General features: G+C 42.4%; 1 protein-coding gene and 1 long non-coding RNA gene across 2 annotated transcripts in view; one reads left to right on the top strand and one right to left on the bottom strand.

The window, feature by feature from the left end:
- The window catches only part of xkr6b (XK, Kell blood group complex subunit-related family, member 6b), a 72,186-nt gene extending 58,105 nt beyond the window's left edge, over window positions 1–14,081 (top strand). Inside the window, exons 2-3 of the mRNA XM_074614896.1 lie at window positions 10,234–10,430; window positions 12,661–14,081. Of these exons, the coding sequence (XP_074470997.1) occupies window positions 10,234–10,430; window positions 12,661–13,631 (1,168 nt within the window). The 3' untranslated portion in view covers window positions 13,632–14,081. The remainder of the gene's footprint in view (window positions 1–10,233; window positions 10,431–12,660) is intronic.
- Window positions 1,140–18,972, bottom strand: part of LOC141755744 (uncharacterized) — a 20,020-nt gene continuing 2,187 nt past the window's right edge. The window contains exons 2-3 of the long non-coding RNA XR_012591327.1: window positions 2,334–2,405; window positions 1,140–1,615 (exon numbers count right to left, since the gene is read on the bottom strand). This is a non-coding gene — a long non-coding RNA (uncharacterized LOC141755744). The remainder of the gene's footprint in view (window positions 1,616–2,333; window positions 2,406–18,972) is intronic.

Below are 18,972 nucleotides of genomic sequence, written 5' to 3'. Positions count from 1 at the left end.
TCATGCCAGGGGTGTAAACTCGACCTTCATCACAACTACACACCTGTAAGTTTTGTGACTGCATCTTGCACGGTTGAGACGCTATCGTGGTGACAAAATCTGTCCACAGTCAAAAATATAAATACCTAGCAAAGTACTCAAAACAGCCTTTGTGGTAGTTCATGATACAGGACCACATTTTGCCATGATGACTCACAGGTAAAAACAATACCTACGTCGCTGTCGGAATCACACAAGGAGGCTGTGAATGGTTTCTCCCACTTGGCTGTAAAAAGGGGCTGAACGATTAGACGTAAATGCCACCTGCCTTGTTTTCAATTTCAAGATTGAACCCAGCTGACTCAAACCTATTCTGATGAACTGAAACAAGGTCAGTTCCTTCTATAGGCCTTTAAGGCCGTGACACACCAAGCCGACAGTCGGCCGCCAGCCAGTTTGGGGCCGCCGGTGAGCGTCGGTCAGCTTAGCTTTTACGCTGTGTCCCGCCCGCACTGTCGGCTCTAGTCTGCCCGTGTCGGAGGTTTTTATGCTGATTCAGCCTGTAACATCTGCGGCGCAGCCCGTCGGTGAGAGAAATCGCTCTGATCGGCTGTTCAGCTTAAACCAATCAGTGCACGAGAAGAGAAATGAAACTGAGGAAAGCAAGCCAATGAGTAAAGTCAAGAGGGTGCACACAGAAGGCTCTTCTAATTTTTTCATCTTCATCACGCATTATAACAATGGCTTGTTTATCTGCCATCCTCTGTCTTCCGGTTTCCCTTTTTGATTGACGAATACAGACTACCGCTACCTGCTGGTGTGGAGAGGTATTTCGTCTCACGCAGGCGCAGAACGTACCTGGTAGTTGGCCTTTGGCTGAAGTCTTTGCAGTGTGTTCGAGTGCAACTTTTTGGCCAAAACACATGCGACTCAGTGGTCAGCCTTCGTCGCTGCTGGTTCTTTGATGACGGTTTGGTGTGTCTGGCACTTTATCACAGCAGACATTTGACTTGTCATAGTCATTAACAATGGCTCTGTTTTATTCAAGCTGTCCAGTAAGCTGTGACAGTGTGACAGTGAGTCAGCATGCACAATACCAGGACCCTGAAACTGAAGCAGTTAGATAGAATTCAGCCGTCATCAATTGTATTGTTTACATGCTTTCCCTACTGTTGACTATGCAAAATGTTTCCTCTGAAAAAGGCCCATTATTCCTCCGTGATTTCCTATGAAGTCATAAAGTAAATAAATAAATCACCACATGAAATGATGTATATGTATGACGCGTTATAATTACAGTGATAATATTTAGTCAAGACGTCAGAGGTGGTTAACCAGTACACACTCCGAGAACTGACAGGGTGGAGCAGACTTGACACAGCGTCTCTTATCTCGGCTTGCCGCTCCCCATCGCTTTCAGCTTGCATCATGTCAACCCGGTCTTCGTTCAACATTTCAACAGCTCTCGTGTAGCAATCGCCCAAAGGCACCGGTCACAGATCGGTGTGTGTGTTTGTATGGGAGTGTGTCTGACTCGCCTGTGGGACTCAGATCTCAACTCTGCCAGCCTTTCATCCAGGGATCTTCACTGCCATAAGGAGGATAAAGACATATCTGATGTAGGCTCAGTGGTACCCTGTTAAATGGGAAGCCCATTGAGCCACATTGAGCCACAAAGTGTTTCTGGAAAAAGCTCTCATCTTGACATACATAAACGTTAGCATTTTTTTTAAAACACCTATGTTATACTACTATTTCCTCTTTCATCTCCCCACAGAAGCTAAGATGCTGAGTTGAAGAGATGTTTGCTATAACAGTTTTCTTTGGCGCTGTACGATTTTGTGAATGATGAATAACATAACACTGACATCACTATTAAGCTCCCGCCGGAGCTGTGATACTTTCCTTCACTGTGAATGGCAAAAGAATGGCAGATTTGTGAGACGGCGAGCTGAAGTGTCCTTGAGCAAGACACTGAATCCCCGCCAGCTTTTCTATGGCTGAATCGTACTGCTGACCTCACTACGGCTGAGTGAAAAGATGTCTTTCTCCTTTAAAAATCAGTACTAGAAATACTACTAATATATAAACAGTGATCTGTGCGTTCCCACTGCTACCATCCCAGTGAGTTACATATTTTCATAGTGAGCCACAAAGATTTTTGCTTTTCATGCATGCCATTTATAAAGGCTGCAAAGGAGCATAAAAGAGGGCAATATTGTGTGTGTTTCCTGTTCTAAGTGAGTACGATTGCTACTTCATAATTCTGTTGATTTCGACTGAAAGAAGTAACTTTAAACATAGAGCAGCTGAAGGGCAAGAAAGAGAAGTTTAAGTCTTGCAAACGTTCTTACCTCTGCATGCCTGGCCACCTGTTTCGTTTGAAGCATACTGACTCCTTCAGGCAGGCAGAGGGCTGTGCAGACCTAGAGGGAAGAATTGAGAAATAAATTGATCTTCATCATGTCCGTTTTCCACACTTATACAGTAACAGTTACACAATAGAATCCTAGAAAAGATATAGGGCAGACTTTAAAGGCAATGGGCATGGGAAAAACCACTGGATTAGAAATAGAGGAATGCCATGTCAACATGGATAAGGACCAAAAGGCCTGAGAAATCTTATGACCAGAGCTTCCAGGTCAATATGCAGTAGGGCTGATTATTTTCATTGTTTAATCTGTCAATAGTTCTTCATTAATTCAGTTAATCGTTTGGTCTATAAAACATCGGAAACAGTTTGAAAATGATCCAATACAATTTCCTACAGCCTATAATGACATTAAATCACATCAACAGTTCAAAACCCCAAAATATTCTATTCATTACAATGTATAACAAGGAAGTTTTCAAATTTAAGTAGTTAGAAACATCAAATGTTTGGCAATTAATCGATACATTTTTGGTCAATCAACTTATTAATAAATTGAGTCATTGTTTCAAGCTCTAATATGCAGGTATATTGAGTTTCTAGTAATATGTAATGGCTTTGTCTAAATATGTTTGCAACTCTTTTCAAGGTTTTAGTCCTGACAGTAACTCCAGTTGTTACACCAGCTGTGCAGCGAGTCTGTACTTTCATGTCAGCATCAGGTAAAGGGCAATATGTTTTTTTCAAATGGTGGTTTGAAACAATATGTCACAGTTTGGAAAGCAGAAGAAGCAGGGAGGACCCAAACACAGACAACAGCAGCCTGACTGCATTAACATTATTTAATAAATAAAACCGCAATCCAAAGTGCAGGCAGGTAACAGCACGCAGGTAACGGACAAACAAAACTCCATGAAAGACGAACCGACAAAGAACGAGGGAACTAGGATAGAATAAATAGTGAGACGAATGGGGAAGAGGGAACAGGTGAAACTGATCAGGGCGGGGCGGACAAATCTAAACTGGCGGGAAAACACAAGGCAGGAAGTGAAGGAGAGGTGAGTGACAAAATAAAACAGGAAACACTAAACATGAATGAGTGAAATGAAACAACAAAACATAACCTAAGGGCAGGACACAAGATTCTTAGACAACATAAAAAAAAAAAAACATGGGGTGTTTTCTAAAGTTGGATGGACAGCTGATGTAATCTAACTGGGCAATGAGATGAAAAAGCACCAAAAGCGTGAAGACAGAGTCAAATAGTGCAGGTAGAGAGGAAACAGAACGGCCATGTATAGGCAGTACTGTATCTCCCACTCACCCTGCACTGCTTTCCTCAGAAAAAAAATCCAAGAAGAAGAGAAATTTCAGCACCCAGAAATTGAATTCGAAGCAGGGTGTTTGAGTTATGAAAAGAGAGAAAGACACAGAGAAGCAAAGATACCGAGCAAAACAGGGAGAGAAATTTAAATCTCCCCGATAAAGGAGGTTTAAACCTCATTGAGAGTCGATGTGCAGCCCCTCGGAGTGACTCAGGGTGTGACTCACTGCAGCTGGCATTGCCTCCACCTTAATCACACACACACACACACACACACTTTTTCATAAACCCTCAGGCCTTGCGTATGTTTTGTGTCCCCCCCTGTGCTTATAGCGTTCTGACGGATTCCACCTGTTAGCAGACGATGCATAAGCTTCACGCCGCCGTACTTATGATCTTTTTATGCATCAGCTTATGACAAGATATGAATGCGGTCGGAGCTGCTGAGCCTTCCCACGAGCATGACTTAGAAGACAGATGCTGTTAAACTTGGCTCGGTCTGTGTGTGTGTGTGATCCTTCTAACCACCCACTCGAGGGGATTAGTGTAACGGTGGTCGGATGACTCATCGGTCAATGACTTTGGAGGAGAGGGAGGAACAACACGGCCAAGTCGTCCACATGGTGTGTGTGTTTCCACCTGTCCCTCACTGCGGTTCAAGATGTCTACTCATGCAAACCTACAATTTCATATCTTACAGTGACGTCTGGCTTTGGTTAGTCAATTTTTTTTCTGAAGATGGTTTGTGCATGTGTGTGTGTGTGGGAGGGGGGGGGAGGGTGTTAATGGTTGCCTGTGTCTCGACAGCAATGGCAGACGGCTGAGCTTGGAACACGACCCCGGCACAGCGTCGAGCTGTTAGGCCATGCGTACGCTGCTTAACGAGCCATGAGCGATCGCTATGATCTCGCCACAAATAATTCATGAGGAGCCCTGTAGAGGAGCTATGGAGCTAAAAGGAAAGGGTGGAGGGGGTGTGCATCAAGGAGTGGACCGCAGCCTAAGTGGTGCGAGGGCGGGAGGCGAGGAAGTAAAAGAGCGAGATCCGTCTGACAAATGTGTCTGGAATAGAAAGGAAATCCCCTATTACCTACAGCACTGACAAGTATGCTTGTGAGCGCATGTGTGTGTGTGTGTGTGTGTATTTTTAGAGAGCCATTTTTGTGTTACTACATCTGAAAAAAGGCACAGCGGGAGTGTTAACAGTGTGCATCACAATTGCGGGATGTGTGTGAGATCCTTTTGCGAAGGCATGTGTGTTGGAGAGACGTGATGGAGTGAGTTCAGATTTTTTTGACAGCCGTGAAACCCAAAGTGTTCAACTGTACAAGTTTTTTTTTTGCTGAAACCAGGGGAATATGAACTAATAAAGTGTGCTATCACACAGGAAAAAGGTGGATGTGAATGTGTACAGTCAGTGAGAGCTCGTTTCCTTTTTTGTGCTTGAATATCGGAGCTGAAGTGTGAATTATTGCGCATGCAGTAGGCTGTCAATTTAAAATGAATGATAGGCCATAGTATTGACGCTAAACTAAATTCAAGTGAGCACCACTGCTGATCCTAAGCCAGTGTTGAGGAAATATCAAACCAGATATCCATACCTTGTTATAACGACCATGACGATTAAATCGTTTTAGCCACGTTAGTGGCGTGGCTCTAGGAATGGCATTGTCAGTCTGATCGTGAAATGTCTCGACAACTATTGGATGGATTGCTATGTAATTCGGTACAGACACCCAGTGTTGCCAGACCAGATTGACAGTTTCCAGCCCAATCACAACTTAAAATCTGCCCAATTCAATAAAAAACAACCCAAATCACAACCTTGCCACAACTCAACCATAAAACCATTAAATGCACAATAGAAATCACATCATAAGCACATTAGGCTTCATATCTGCATTAAATAACCAAAGGTAAACTGTTAGATAAATAGGCTATTGCAACCCACAACAAGTGCAGTCAGACAACCAAATATAGAAATATTTCAAATCAAATATTACATTTTTTTTCAATTAAATGAGTCAATATGAGTGAGTGGACACAACGAACTTAACTGAATTTTGTATCTGTGTTGTTGACCATAAAATGACTTGTGTGAATGCTTGTTTGGTAATATTGTTTTCATAATAGTTTCAAAACCCCACCATGTGTTGACAAAAGCAGCCAAAATTTCATCTACCAGACCCAAATTAATCAAAAGTAGCCTAGTTGGGCAGAAGCCAGCCCAATCTGGCAATGTACTGCCAGAGGATCAACTTTGGTGATTTTTCTTCCAGCGCCACCAGCAGGTCAAAGATTTCACTTATCCTGTGAAATATCTCATCATCTACTGGATGGATTGGTACAAAATTGTTCCTGTTTCACAGACGCCATATCCTAATGACTTTGGTGAGCCATGACTTTTACTTTAGTGCCACTATGATGTTCACATCGGTGTTCTTTCAGTTAAATATCTCAACAACTATAAATAAATTGGGTACAGGATGAATTTGAACAACTTTTCATCTAGAATCTAGAGGTGTAAATTACAAGTTTCATCACGATAGGATATTATATAGATTTTTTGGACAACAACATGATATTTGCCGATATCACAAAGTCTGCCACGATACGATTTCGATGTGATTCAATTCAGGGGCCGGTGATCGATATGAGACCATATCATGTGCCTATATAACACAATTAGTTACATTTACAGTAAATCAACCCACAAAAAGCAACTAAAATATGATTTGACAATTCTATTACTGGGCTCTGTAGGAAGGAGATGCGTTGAGCGGAAATGGTGACACAGAAGTGCCATGGGATCATTGAATCGATATATCGATCCAGATCAATGTATCGTTACACCCCTACTAGCGCCATCATCATCATGTCAAAGTTTTCATTTGTATAATACTTTGTTTTATGACCAAACACCTGCAGAACTAATCATTCCCATCAGCTGCAGCTGTAGCTAAACATCAGAATGTTAGCATGCCGCCACTAGCATTTAGCTCAAAGCACCGCCGTGCCTCAGTACAGCCTCACAGAGCTGCTATAACATGGCTGTAGAGTCATGTTTTTTCAAAGCGAGGCAGCTATGGAGCCCATGAAGATTACTGTTTCTGACGGAGACACTACAGACCAGTGAGACGTATCAGTGGAACACACAGACTAATGGAAATTGGGGGGATGGAGACAAAGGGCCTGTGTAGGTCTCTGTGGTATGTCATTAGTGAGGGAAAGGGGTTGACTTGCTCCGTCTGACATTTACCAGTCCAACTGAAAATGTCACGGAATGCCAGCCTTTACGTCTGGATATAATGGTGCCTCTTACAGCCCAGAGCTATTGATCCCAAAAAAAACTTTTGTCCATTTTGCCCCCTCTCTGGTTCCCACTGTCCCAAGAAAGACCAGCATCCCTATGCTCCTAAAGTCCCTCACCCAGCCGGAGCTTTCTCTATTTATGATAGCTCCATGCATTAGCAGCCTTGGCTCAGTTGGTCAACGTATTCTCATACAACTATATATCTTACAAAAAAGTGGCAGTAGGCAGTATATTTTTGGCATCATTGGGCAAAAATCATATTGTAATTCAAGTGTTCTGAGAGATAACTAGACTTCTGCACCTCATCATGGCTCTGTTTTCAGGCTTTAAAAAATCTGGTCCAATCACAGGTCATTTCAGAGAGAGAGCGTTCCTATTGGCTGTGCTCCGGTCATGTGACCGGAACTTGTAACAGATTTGACAATGGTGGCCGCGTGACAAACTTTCTCATTTTACAGCTAAACAGTACACTACAAGATGATTCTGAAAACATTTGAGGTGAGAAATAGGCATTAATGTAACATAACATTGATTCATATTTGATCAGCGGTGCCTAGTTTGACCGTTTGGTCGGAGTTCGCCAGTGATTGACAGCCGGCTCTCATAGACAGCAGCTGGACAGCAGACCTTAGATCAGCTCTTAATGATTCTTCATCATCATATTTGCTCCAATTTCCTCGCCTACTACAGCTTTAATCCTCCTTCTTAGTTCATTTCCTATATGAATGTCCAGCAACACGTGCCAATCTCCGCTCGTTATATGCATACAAACTTTCAAAATACACTTCCGTCTTCACAGGAAACAACTTCCTTAGGTTTAGACAAGAAAGCTACTTAGTTTAGGATAAGATCGACTTGGTTACAAATTGATTTTGTGGGATACATACGAATTACAGTGCATTACTGTCCGTACGTATCGCTATGAACAGTGTATGACACCAGCCTCAGTGGGTAGAGGATGCCAGAACAGAGATCGTCCAGGGGGGGATATTTTGTGTATGTTCTGTCACAGTAAAGCGTGGATAATAACTGTATACAGTATGTTTACTCTACATGGTATGACAAAACGTGTGAATGTTGGTTATAGTGATTCACTGTGTATTTGTTAGCCACATCTTTATATGACTCATCAAGTTTCTACACTAATGTTGTGGCTACAGTTGCTGTGTGCTTTGTTCATTTCTTTAGTTTCTTTGCCACCTTGAGAGGAAACTCTGGCTGTCTTTTCAGGTTAGCTAATTGACTGACTGACTGACTGACTGGCTGATGGGACCACATAGAGGTTGCCAACTTTGTCAGAAAAAGAAAAAAGGGAAGCGGAGGGAGCTTTGTTGCAGGCCGAAAAAAAAGACCAATCCAATTTAGTTTCTTAGTTTGTGCTCAGATGTGTCTTATTTCCTTATAAATGTCACATTTATCCATTTTTCTGTGATCTCTCACCAGAGCATGCTGATTTTCTTGGCCATGAAATCATTATTTAGTGATCACAAGAAAAGTCCTTTACACAATTCACTTATCTCGAGATCAGACCAATAATGTGTCAAATCAAAATAATGTCTAGACGTTTTACCATGGTGGTAAGATAATTATTTTGTGATCCCAGGAAAACAAACAATTCCCCCAGGCCTTCCACGTGTATTTCACATTCCCCTTATCACATTAAACTGAAGGTCTGGTGAGTTGTATTGTATGTCGAGAGTGGTTAATGCTTAAATCTCTTCGCCAAAAGCAATCAGACCCTACTAGGCGATGCATTCTTTACAGTGCGCTGCTCTCGGTCTCATTTCAAATTAAACAGTAATCTCTTCCCCAATAGCTAATGCAGAAGCTAATTATGTTGAAAACCACTCATAAGCAGTTTCTGTTTTTGTTTGCTATGCTGCAGTGCATTTCTGTCTCACTTTTAGGAACTGAGTTTAGATCCATGGCCTCTCAATTTGTTTTGGGGAGTGCTTCTGTCTAGTCTATTTCTGTCCTTGCTACACTATTGTCCTCGGTTGACTGCCTCCACATCAAGTGCTGGATTTATTTGGCCACTCTGCCAGCTCAGGCAGATAGGCCCTGCAGCTATACCACCCAATATGCAATGGCTGAATCCACTGTTAAGATAACTATAAACCACTATAACTGGTTTCAGAGATTTTCTCTCTTGGTTCACATGTTTGAGGAGCTGAAGTTGTTTACAGATTGGAGAGGATAAAAGCCCGCCAGACTGCAGTTTTTCCTTCTTTTTGTTGCCTTGATTTTCTTTTGTTGGATGGATTGGTGTTTCTTAGCATTCATTTTCAAGATTGCAGTGGGATGTTCCTTTCCAAAGCTTTGAAATGTTTTCCTCATCATCACTCATCGTCTCCTTCGGCGCACGTTAATTGGCGGCTCCGACTGCAGCGTTACATTTCAAAAATCCATAACCAAAGAAGATTATAATCTTAATTAGCTATATCACAGCCCTGGGCATATTACATGTTTTGCCCAGCAGTACACAATGCCATCAAAGCAGTGGTGCAGCTTTGATGGCAACAGGAGCTTGATTCAATTAGCTGCCACTTCTCTGTGTCCACCGTCTCCCTAGCTTCACCAGAGTCACTTCACTGTTATGAAACCCCACAAGTCATTGAAATAGCCAACAGCTGACAATATGGGTCATGTAGTGCACTTAAGAGAATGATCATTGCCATGCTTACTATATGCAACCTATAACAAGTTCAATAACCAGCTTCAGAGGCCAAAGAGACAATTGTAAAATGTTTCTAATTTAGTCTTGTGTGCAGAAAAGGTGAAGTTTTCTGTAAGGATTTTTCTTTTAAATTTAAGTTTTTCTTCCAGCGTCTTATTTTTTCTCAGTCACACTAACATTGTTGTTCTTTGCTTTATTTTTTTCTGTTTTATCACTACATCTTGCTGCAAGGTTTATGTGGCAATCAAAAATACACACATTTTTGTCAAATCCTTTAAGTGTTTAATACCATTAAAGTCAACTTTATTCATCAGTAAACATTTAAACTACTCATAAATGCAGATTGCTATTTTACTGTGTATTAAAAAGTGTAGCTAAGTATGCCCTCTAGTGTTGTCCAAACTCAACCATGTGCAGGTGTGCTGAACAGTGAGTTTATGCATTTCTTTGAGCAGCAAAGATGTAATATTGATGTCAACCTTGTGCCTTTTGTGTCGATACGGTGAAATATGTATTACCGGAATGTCTAACTGTCCGTCCTCTCTCTCTCTCTCTCTCTCTCTCTGCAGGTACATCCGCACCATGTATCTCGGTATACAAAGTCACCGGCAGAAGGAGCACCACCGGCGTTTTTACTGGGCTATGATGTACGAGTATGCCGATGTCAACATGCTGCGACTGCTAGAGACCTTCTTAGAAAGTGCCCCTCAGCTGGTGCTGCAGCTCTGCATCATGATCCAGAGCAACAAGGCTGAGTGGCTGCAGTGTAAGGCCTTCCTTATGGCTCTATATGAGCGGCACAACAGTCTAATTTTTGTTTGTGTGTGGTTCAACACATCTCTCATATCCTTCTTTTTTTTGCATTATGTCATACTGTGGTTGTCGCATGATGGGGAGACACTTCCATATTTTACACCTGACAATCCATTTTCTGTGAAGTTCACATATCGCTTTATTTACAGTGTGCAAGTCAAGTCAAGTCAATTCGATTTATATAGCCCAATATCACAAATCACAAATTTGCCTCAGTGGGCTTCACAATCTGTACAGCATACGACACCCTCTGTCCTTTATGACCATAGCCTGTATATAAGAAGTGGACGCAGTCGGGGTGACGTCACCCATTTGTTTGTGGATTACCATTCTGAATTTCGTCATTTTGGCTGCGCCATCTTGGTTTTTGCCGTCGCCATCTTGTTTTTTTGCAACCAGAAGTGACACGAGAGGGTGGATCTAAGTACAACCCAATGCTGAATAAGACATTTTCGGGCGACCAAAATGTTAAAATTAAGTTTTCTGAACTGAAAACACACTGTGAAAGGATTAAAGTTGTAAATTGAAAACATGGACAACTCCCAGACCAGACAACACCGTGGTAGCGACCTGTCCATCAGAAGGTAGCAACGCACATAGGCATACCCTTTATGGTCTATTTGACCCTAAATGGGACCATAATTTACTAAATGAACATCATGCTGTATCGAAGAAGACTTGAAACTAGCGATTGAGAACATAAACTCATGTTTACAATGTTTACTGAGGTAATAAATCCAGTGAGGAGCGGGCTCATTTTCTCATAGACTTCTATACAATCAGACTTCTTTTTGCAACCAGAGGAGTCGCCCCCTGCTGGCTGTTAGACAGAATGTAAGTTTAAGTCACTTCCGCTTTGGCTTCACTTTTCAGACCCCGGATTTGCCCTCTGTTTATCTAAATTTTTTAACCAAAAATAAAAAAAACTTTTAACGGGGTAAAAATGGAAGAAACCTCAGGAAAAGAGAGAGCAACAGAGGAGATCCCTCTCCCAGGATGGACAAACATGCAGTAGATGTCTTGTGTACAGAGTAACAACATAATGAAATTCAAAACATAGATAATCCATATGACAACCTGAGCAACAAAACCTCCTCTCCACCATGTAACCTAGAAACCGGACAGGCTACACAAACGCACAGGAAACAATCTCAAGCACACCATTCACACAGATAAGAGACAGACAAACATACAGAGAGAGAGAGAGAGAAAGACAAAGGGATTCTGAATCTCCTGGAGGACGGAGATCCAGATCCAACATGTGGAATGAGGCACCGACAGCCAGGAGAGGCAGAGAGAGGTCCCGTGACGGCTGATGGTCCAGCACAGAGAGTTAAAAGAAAGAAAAAGAGAGGGAGGGGGAGGAGCGAGAGAGAGGCACACAGCAGTGCTTGTGGGAAACAAACAACAGAGGGTTACTGAGAAGCTTAATGTTAATATTATTCTCGTCGGCAGGACTACTAGGCTTAAATAATACAATGAGACTGAGATCAACCTGCCAGTCGGATAGTAAAAGAATAAGTAACTAATTGAAATTTAAGGCAAAAAGATGAGTTTCGAGCTCCGATTTAAAGGCCGCAACAGAACCAGACTGTAATATTCGCCACCGTTGTATCCAATTTCCAACATTCATCACTCGTTATTGAAACCTCTTTTACAATTCCAGTTTCCTCGTGCAATACAGCTCCCAAAGGAAGGCAATTCAATCATAACAAGTGATACCCTTCCCTGTCTGGGTGTCTATAGAAATGCCATCAATACATTTGCTGAGAGGCACCATGCTGCTGCTCTGCAGATAATCCTCTATCATTTTTCATGCTGCAGGTTACTGCTCTGACATATCTGCTGTCTCTACTATTATACATCTTAAGGAAAGTGAATTGGTGCCATAAATGGAGACGGTGTTGACTGCATGACCTATGACGATCTTAGTAATAATGTGGCTTTCTAAAATGTGATGGATTGCTTTGGCTGAAATAAAAATGTACTGTATGTACAGTAAGTGGGATGGCAACCAAGTCGAGATAAAACTACAATAATTTGGGTTATGCTTTATACTTCAAGTGAAGCTGGATTTTTCTTTCAATTTCTGATGTTTTTAGAACCATCTCACAGCATCTGTCTCTCATTCTTGCCATTCTTAGTCTTTTACTCTTTCTCTCTCTGTCTGTCTGTATTACCAGGTGTTTCTGCCATGTCCTCCCTCCTGTCCCTGGCCTGGGTGCTAGCCTCTTACCACAAACTCCTGCGTGACTCACGTGACGACAAGAAGAGCATGAGTTACCGAGGTGCCCTGGTGCATCTCTTCTGGCGCCTTTTCACCATCTCTTCACGGGTGCTCTCCCTCGCTCTATTTGCCTCGGTTTTCCACATCTACTTTGGCATTTTTGTGGTGCTCCACTGGTGCGCCATGGCTTTCTGGGTCATCCATGGCGGCACCGACTTCTGCATGTCCAAGTGGGAGGAGGTGCTGTTCAACATGGTTGTGGGCGTGGTCTATGTCTTCTGTTGGTTCAATGTACGTGCGGGCCGGACGCGGTGCAGAATGGTGGCCTATTACATAGTAGTACTGTTGGAGAACGCCATCCTCAGCCTCCTTTGGTATGCGTACCGTGACCCAGTCACCACTGACGCCTATGCCTCTTTTGCCCTCTGTGGCGTCTTCCTGTGCTTTGCCTCAGGTGTGGCCTGTATGGTTCTCTATTACGGTGTTCTGCACCCCATGGGCCCCCGGCTGAGGGTGCTGGCCAGCTCCTGCTGTGCTGAGCTTCTGTGGGGCCTTCCATTACCCCCCGAGGCCGAGCCCATGGCTCCCACACCGGGCCCCCGTGGCTCTCAGGCCACCCCCACAAGGGGTCTGGCGGGGGAATACGAGGAGTCAGACGAAACAGCCACGGACACCTGCCTTCCGGTTTTCCAGGTGAGGTCCACGGAGCCTGTGGATGCAGCTGGCAGGCCCATCCAGCCTGAGGGTCCTCTCATCAAGATAGACATGCCCAGAAAACGCTACCCAGCCTGGGATGCACACTTTGTGGATCGGCGCCTGCGCAGGACCATAAACGTGCTGCAGTACATTAGCCCTAACGCGGTGGGCATCAGGTATAGGGACGGTCCGCTTCTTTATGAACTCCTGCAGTACGAATCCTCCCTCTGAAGGCTTCTTCTCCCACACCTACGATGCACATGCGTTTCCTTTCTTTCACTCTGCTCTTCCTCCTCTCCAGATATTATCTCTCTCCATTTGACACTCAACTATCTCCTCTCTGATCATTCGATTTTCCTGCAGGAGATGTGTGTCGGCCAACCGAAAATCTGTCTAAACACACAGTCATTATTTATTTTTGGAAAAAAAAACTACAGTACAGAGAGAAAATTATGAACGTACAGTATCTGACGTGATATATACAGAAGTATCTTATAAATCCCCCTACATTGATAGGGGAGGGTTCTGTATGAGTGTGTAGATAACATATGAATGTTTCATTATGAAATGTGTTTAATGCATTATACTGTATTGGTGATTCAACCTGTGAATACTTGTGAAGGGCATATTGTATGTCCCAGTGACATGGGACCGGCGCAAAGCCTGATGGGAATGATGGAGGAGAGTCTCAGAGGGGGCAGGTCTTTGCACATCCCGACATTTACTGCCATTCTTAATGTAAATTACTGAAATGTACGATAATGTTTACTAAGTCCTTAGCCCGTGAGTTTAAAAAGCACTGAAATGTCTATCCTGATCCTGTAAATTACAGAAAGGACACAATCAAAGATGTGTCTGAGAGAAGCACTTCCAAACGGATTTCCCCTCTGTGAGCTTACGTGGCTCAAGTGCATCCTGGCTGTACTATTTTTGTTCAAAATCCTAAATCGTAATCGCATCATGTATGGAAGAAAAAAAGAAGCACACTGACCTTCAATCAGTTCCACCCACACATTCAATTTTTACAGTGCAGACTGCCCTCCAGTGGAGGCAAGCTGTAACAGCACGCCTTACTTGGTCGTTTTTTGCCCGTAGTTGAGACAGCACAAAATAATAAGGTGAAAAAACACAATGAAAGGAATGTAGTTGAAATGAGCACAACGTTTTCTAAATTGGTGGGTAGAAAATCGTAATAAAAAACATTCCAAAGACTTTTTTTAAAGATTGTACGTGTCTAGTAAAGGGTAGAAGGGTACAAATGTGTGTTATGACACATTTTTTGTTTGAAGTGCAAAGACAGCCTTCAAGGAATCCTCCACCATTCCCTCTTGAATCCTAGAAAGTACTCCCCTTATACAACCTCCCTGTTTTCTTTTCTTATCAACAAATGTTTTAGGTTGATTAATATGGGTGCAAAGACTTGTAATAAGTTCTTGAAAAAAAAAATATGACAAATCTGAGAAGATATTTCTATGCTATTATACTTCAGTGCGTATTTGTGTCCACATTTATAGTCATTGACATAACTATATTTTGCCGGAACACACACTTTTTTACATAACGAAAAATGTTGTTCAGTGCAGTGTTAAAAGGTATACTCCTCAACGTCAGTGTGCCCTCAGAGAGGTTATACTCTTATATGGGTGGACAGGGCAACTGTTCTGTTGAAACAAAGCCAAATCACATCTTGCAGTACTGTCTTTCCAATTTATCTGCCCCCTTGAACCAGTAGAATGAGTCCTTGCAAAACGTGTGCCATCTATAGGCCTGCTGTGCAGCGATTATACACTGATATTCATCTCTCAGCTGAACCTGCGGGAGCTCTCCAACTACGGATGCCCACGGGACGACCGACCGTATTCACTCATGATAAAAAAATTAAATGAAATCTAAAAAATCATGCCTTCTAAGTCAAAGGAGCTTGACGAGAAATTCAAGAGAGGGCTACGGAACAATTCATGAGAAAAAAAAAATTAATGCATTTCATACTCCAATTTTATCTATTTACTCAATGATTCATCCGAATATATAATGTGTGTTTTTTACATTGCAGTGTTTGGCATGACTTTAGTATGAGGCATTAGTACAAAATGCACCCAACAAGGGAAGCCCAAGAGCCCTGCACACAACAGAGATTCCTTTCTCTTGGCTCACTGGCTTTCTGCTTAGCTGTGGCCACCCGTGCCTGCTAACATCGTACTGTAAAAAGCGGATGCCATGTGAGCCCAGGTCAAAGGTGAGAGGGGGTTTTTGCCAGGGTTGGAAAAGAACATGAGGACAGATCGTGATAAAGGGCCTGACTGGATTATCCTTGTATGCTTGTGTGAGAAAGACCTCTCGGTGCATACTGTACAGTATGTATTAGGGTTATGCTTGCGTGGTGGGTGTGTACGCATGCATGTCTCCTCAGCCCTTTCCCACGGTTCTGTTCTCTCGCCGATTGTTCGGCTCCATCCTCGGTTGCTGCTCCGCCCTCTTCCTTGTCTCTTTGGTGCTGGGCCTTGGTGCACTCCCGCGTAAAAACACTCTCACACTCTGGTAACTGAACAAAACGGGGGGCGGGGGGGGTTGAGGCTGAACAACTGGAGATCCTGACATGAGAACATGCAATGAGGTACACTGCCATAACCAAGAGCTTCAACATCCAGGGGTCTGCCACCCTTCGGCTTCAAAAGCGATGTTCAGCCCTGAGTAATTGAGAACTGTTGGGTCAGCTAGGGTGGAGCAAACATCCAAACACACCATTATGTATAGATTATACATGAGTATGCAAACAACTTGTTCATTGTTTACCATAGTAGCCAGAGTAGTTCCTCTCTGTTGTAGTGAATGAACAGCCATGTTAATAGTTAGTTAAGTAATGAATAATAAGTATTGTTAAACTAAAAAAAACAAAACTAAGCAAAACAGCCAATACAGGGGTTCCTCAGGACCAACAAACAAGACCACTGAACCAGCTGACTCAGGGGTGTCTCAATGCAGTTCTCATCCCCAGGCATGTCCTCAAGGGTCTCCATTTTTTCCTTAACATGTTGCATCCCGGACCACTCCTCGGCTGGGATTATACCACTAAATTATGGTTTGCACATTTTATTGTTTTCTTGGAGTGACTGATCAGTGATTGCTCATTCTTATTATTATTGGGGTGGGAGGGGAGGAGGCGTTTTTTGTGGTAGTTGGCTGCCTGGCATATGGTGCATCCATTCTAAACACTGCTGACCTTTTTCCAGACGTGGACACAATGTCCAAATCAGGTGCAAATACACTGTGATTCATTCATGTGTGTGTGTGTGCGTGCGTGTGCGTGCGTGTGTGTATGTGTGTGTGTGGGACGACGGTATTATATAGCATCATAAACATTGTACAACTGGACTGCATTTCATCTAGTGGTGCTTAATGTCGTAAAACGCAGAGTATTTATGCTTGCTTAACTGTGTCATTAGAATAGTAGTAATGGCGGTTAATTAAATTGATTTTAATTAAGTCTGCAAAGAGTCTATATGTACAAGTCTGGATTTTTATGAAACATGCAGTATATTTTACCTATTTCTACAGAACAATCATAGTGTTGCCGCATTCTGTATCTAGTAAGAGACGATTAGCTAGAAGCTGGTTGATAAGTGGGTTTTAGTTTAGTACTTTTCTTCTTTTCTTTAAATTATACACGGGTTTCAAGAGTGCAAGTGGAAGCCGGTACTATTCAGTGTAGTATTCAGGCTGCCACACGTTATACCATAAACAAGGTCACAAAGAAATCTACAGAGAGTTGATTCTGTTAGGTTACCTGCCCGACTCCACATCCCTCGACAGCCACAACACACAGCAAGAGCGTTTGAACAGCAAGCTTGTTCTTCTCAGTCCTTGTTGTGCCTTGTTACTTTGGGTGCTTCAATCCAGCCATGGCAGCCAGGTCCGCAAACAACAATGCCAATAGTCTTTCTTTACTTGTTTCACGTGCCAGCACACTCACCGAGATGATAACACCAAACAATATTCTCCCTGTCTGTCTCACCAAACCAGATCAAGCCAAGTTCTCAAATCTGTCAGCTCACACCTCAGTCGACGACGCCATTTACCGTTTCATTCACAGGACTGCACTGTTTCCTAGTGTTACAACTAAAACATCACAGTGTGACAGAACCAAGTGGTGGGTACGGTGTGAAACCCAGTTATTGGTTCTGTCAAAGACATAGGAGAAAAAGTAAGGCAATACTGAACATCATCTGTACTTGAACGTAGGGTTCCTCATCTTTATTACGTTGGAGCAAGCTGAATCGCAAACAGCCCCAGTTGATTCAGCAAGTTACAATTAGCTCATAAGCGTTAGTTTTGGACTGTTTGATGGATAGTCTTAACGGATGCCAGCCACGATACCGAGCGATTTGGTCAATGATTGTTTTGTACTTTTTGTCTATGCCTTTACATCTTCTTCTGTCTTGCAAATGATGAATGATTTGTAGTGCCAAGACGTAAACTTTCTGTGTCGTTTGTCTCGTGTGAAGAAAAAAAACCAACATCTAGCCAAAACAATAAATGCCTGCAGTTGGAATAAAACACGGAAGAAGTCAATGATGACAAAATGCGCAAAAAAAAAAAAATCCACTTATGTTGCATTTTTCTTACAACGGAATGATGAAACAGGCCCGATCACGGATTCACTTTTGAATAAGCTCATTTCCTGGTTTTCCCACCACCTCCCAGCATGCCTTTAGAAGTCATTGTGAGGTGACCCTCGACATTTAGCATGGAAGTGCTCTCGACTGCACAACAAACTCTCTGATTTCTGCATTAACGTGTAGCAGCAGGTCATCGTAGTGTCTGACTTGGTTTAAAGTCTGTACCTTTGTGTCATGACCATCTGTTTGACCACTGGAGCAGTATGTTCAGATGATAAAACGGTGCATTTTTCTTATTTTACTTTTCTTTGATTTCTGTTAATAACCTGGTGCTGAATAAATACATTTAAAAGGTGCTACCACTGTGGACTGCAGTCCACTCTTTCGCTCTCTGATAGCATAGCCTTCCGGTTGACTTACAGTCTCAAAAATGCTCGAGAGCTAGCACCTCAAATCCACACAGTTTACAACAGTACTCAACTCTCAATGGTGCCATTTTGATTTTCCAACCTGCACAAAAAAACAACTGTTCATATAATGTTTAATATACTGGTTTCAGCATTTTTTTGTTTTACTATGATTCAATCTGCACTACGAATTTTTTCTTTCTTTTCTCTGAGAGAATGAAACTGGCAGATGATAAAATGCATCTTTATGGCAAACGCGCAGAAGCACACATGTACTTCTGCTACTGGAATTTGAGTAAAAAAATATATATAGAACGTGATTGCTGTGTTGTAAATTCTTGTCATCTATATGTCCTTAATCTGTGTGTATCTATTTTTGTTGTTATTGTAGAATTGGCTGTAATATTTTGTTTAAAAATGGATTTGATATTCCAATGAAGCGACTATGGTTGTCATATTAATTGCTGCTGATTTTTGAAATTGTTATCAAAAGGTGTTGGGAAATATTGCTTTGTTTATATTCAATCAATTTCTAGATTGTGTTAGCTT

This window comes from Sebastes fasciatus, chromosome 18 (genome assembly GCF_043250625.1).
Source record: "Sebastes fasciatus isolate fSebFas1 chromosome 18, fSebFas1.pri, whole genome shotgun sequence".
In the NCBI taxonomy this organism is placed as follows: domain Eukaryota; kingdom Metazoa; phylum Chordata; class Actinopteri; order Perciformes; family Sebastidae; genus Sebastes; species Sebastes fasciatus.
Note: the sequence above shows the minus strand (reverse complement) of the source record. Positions and strands in the feature narration are given on the sequence as shown.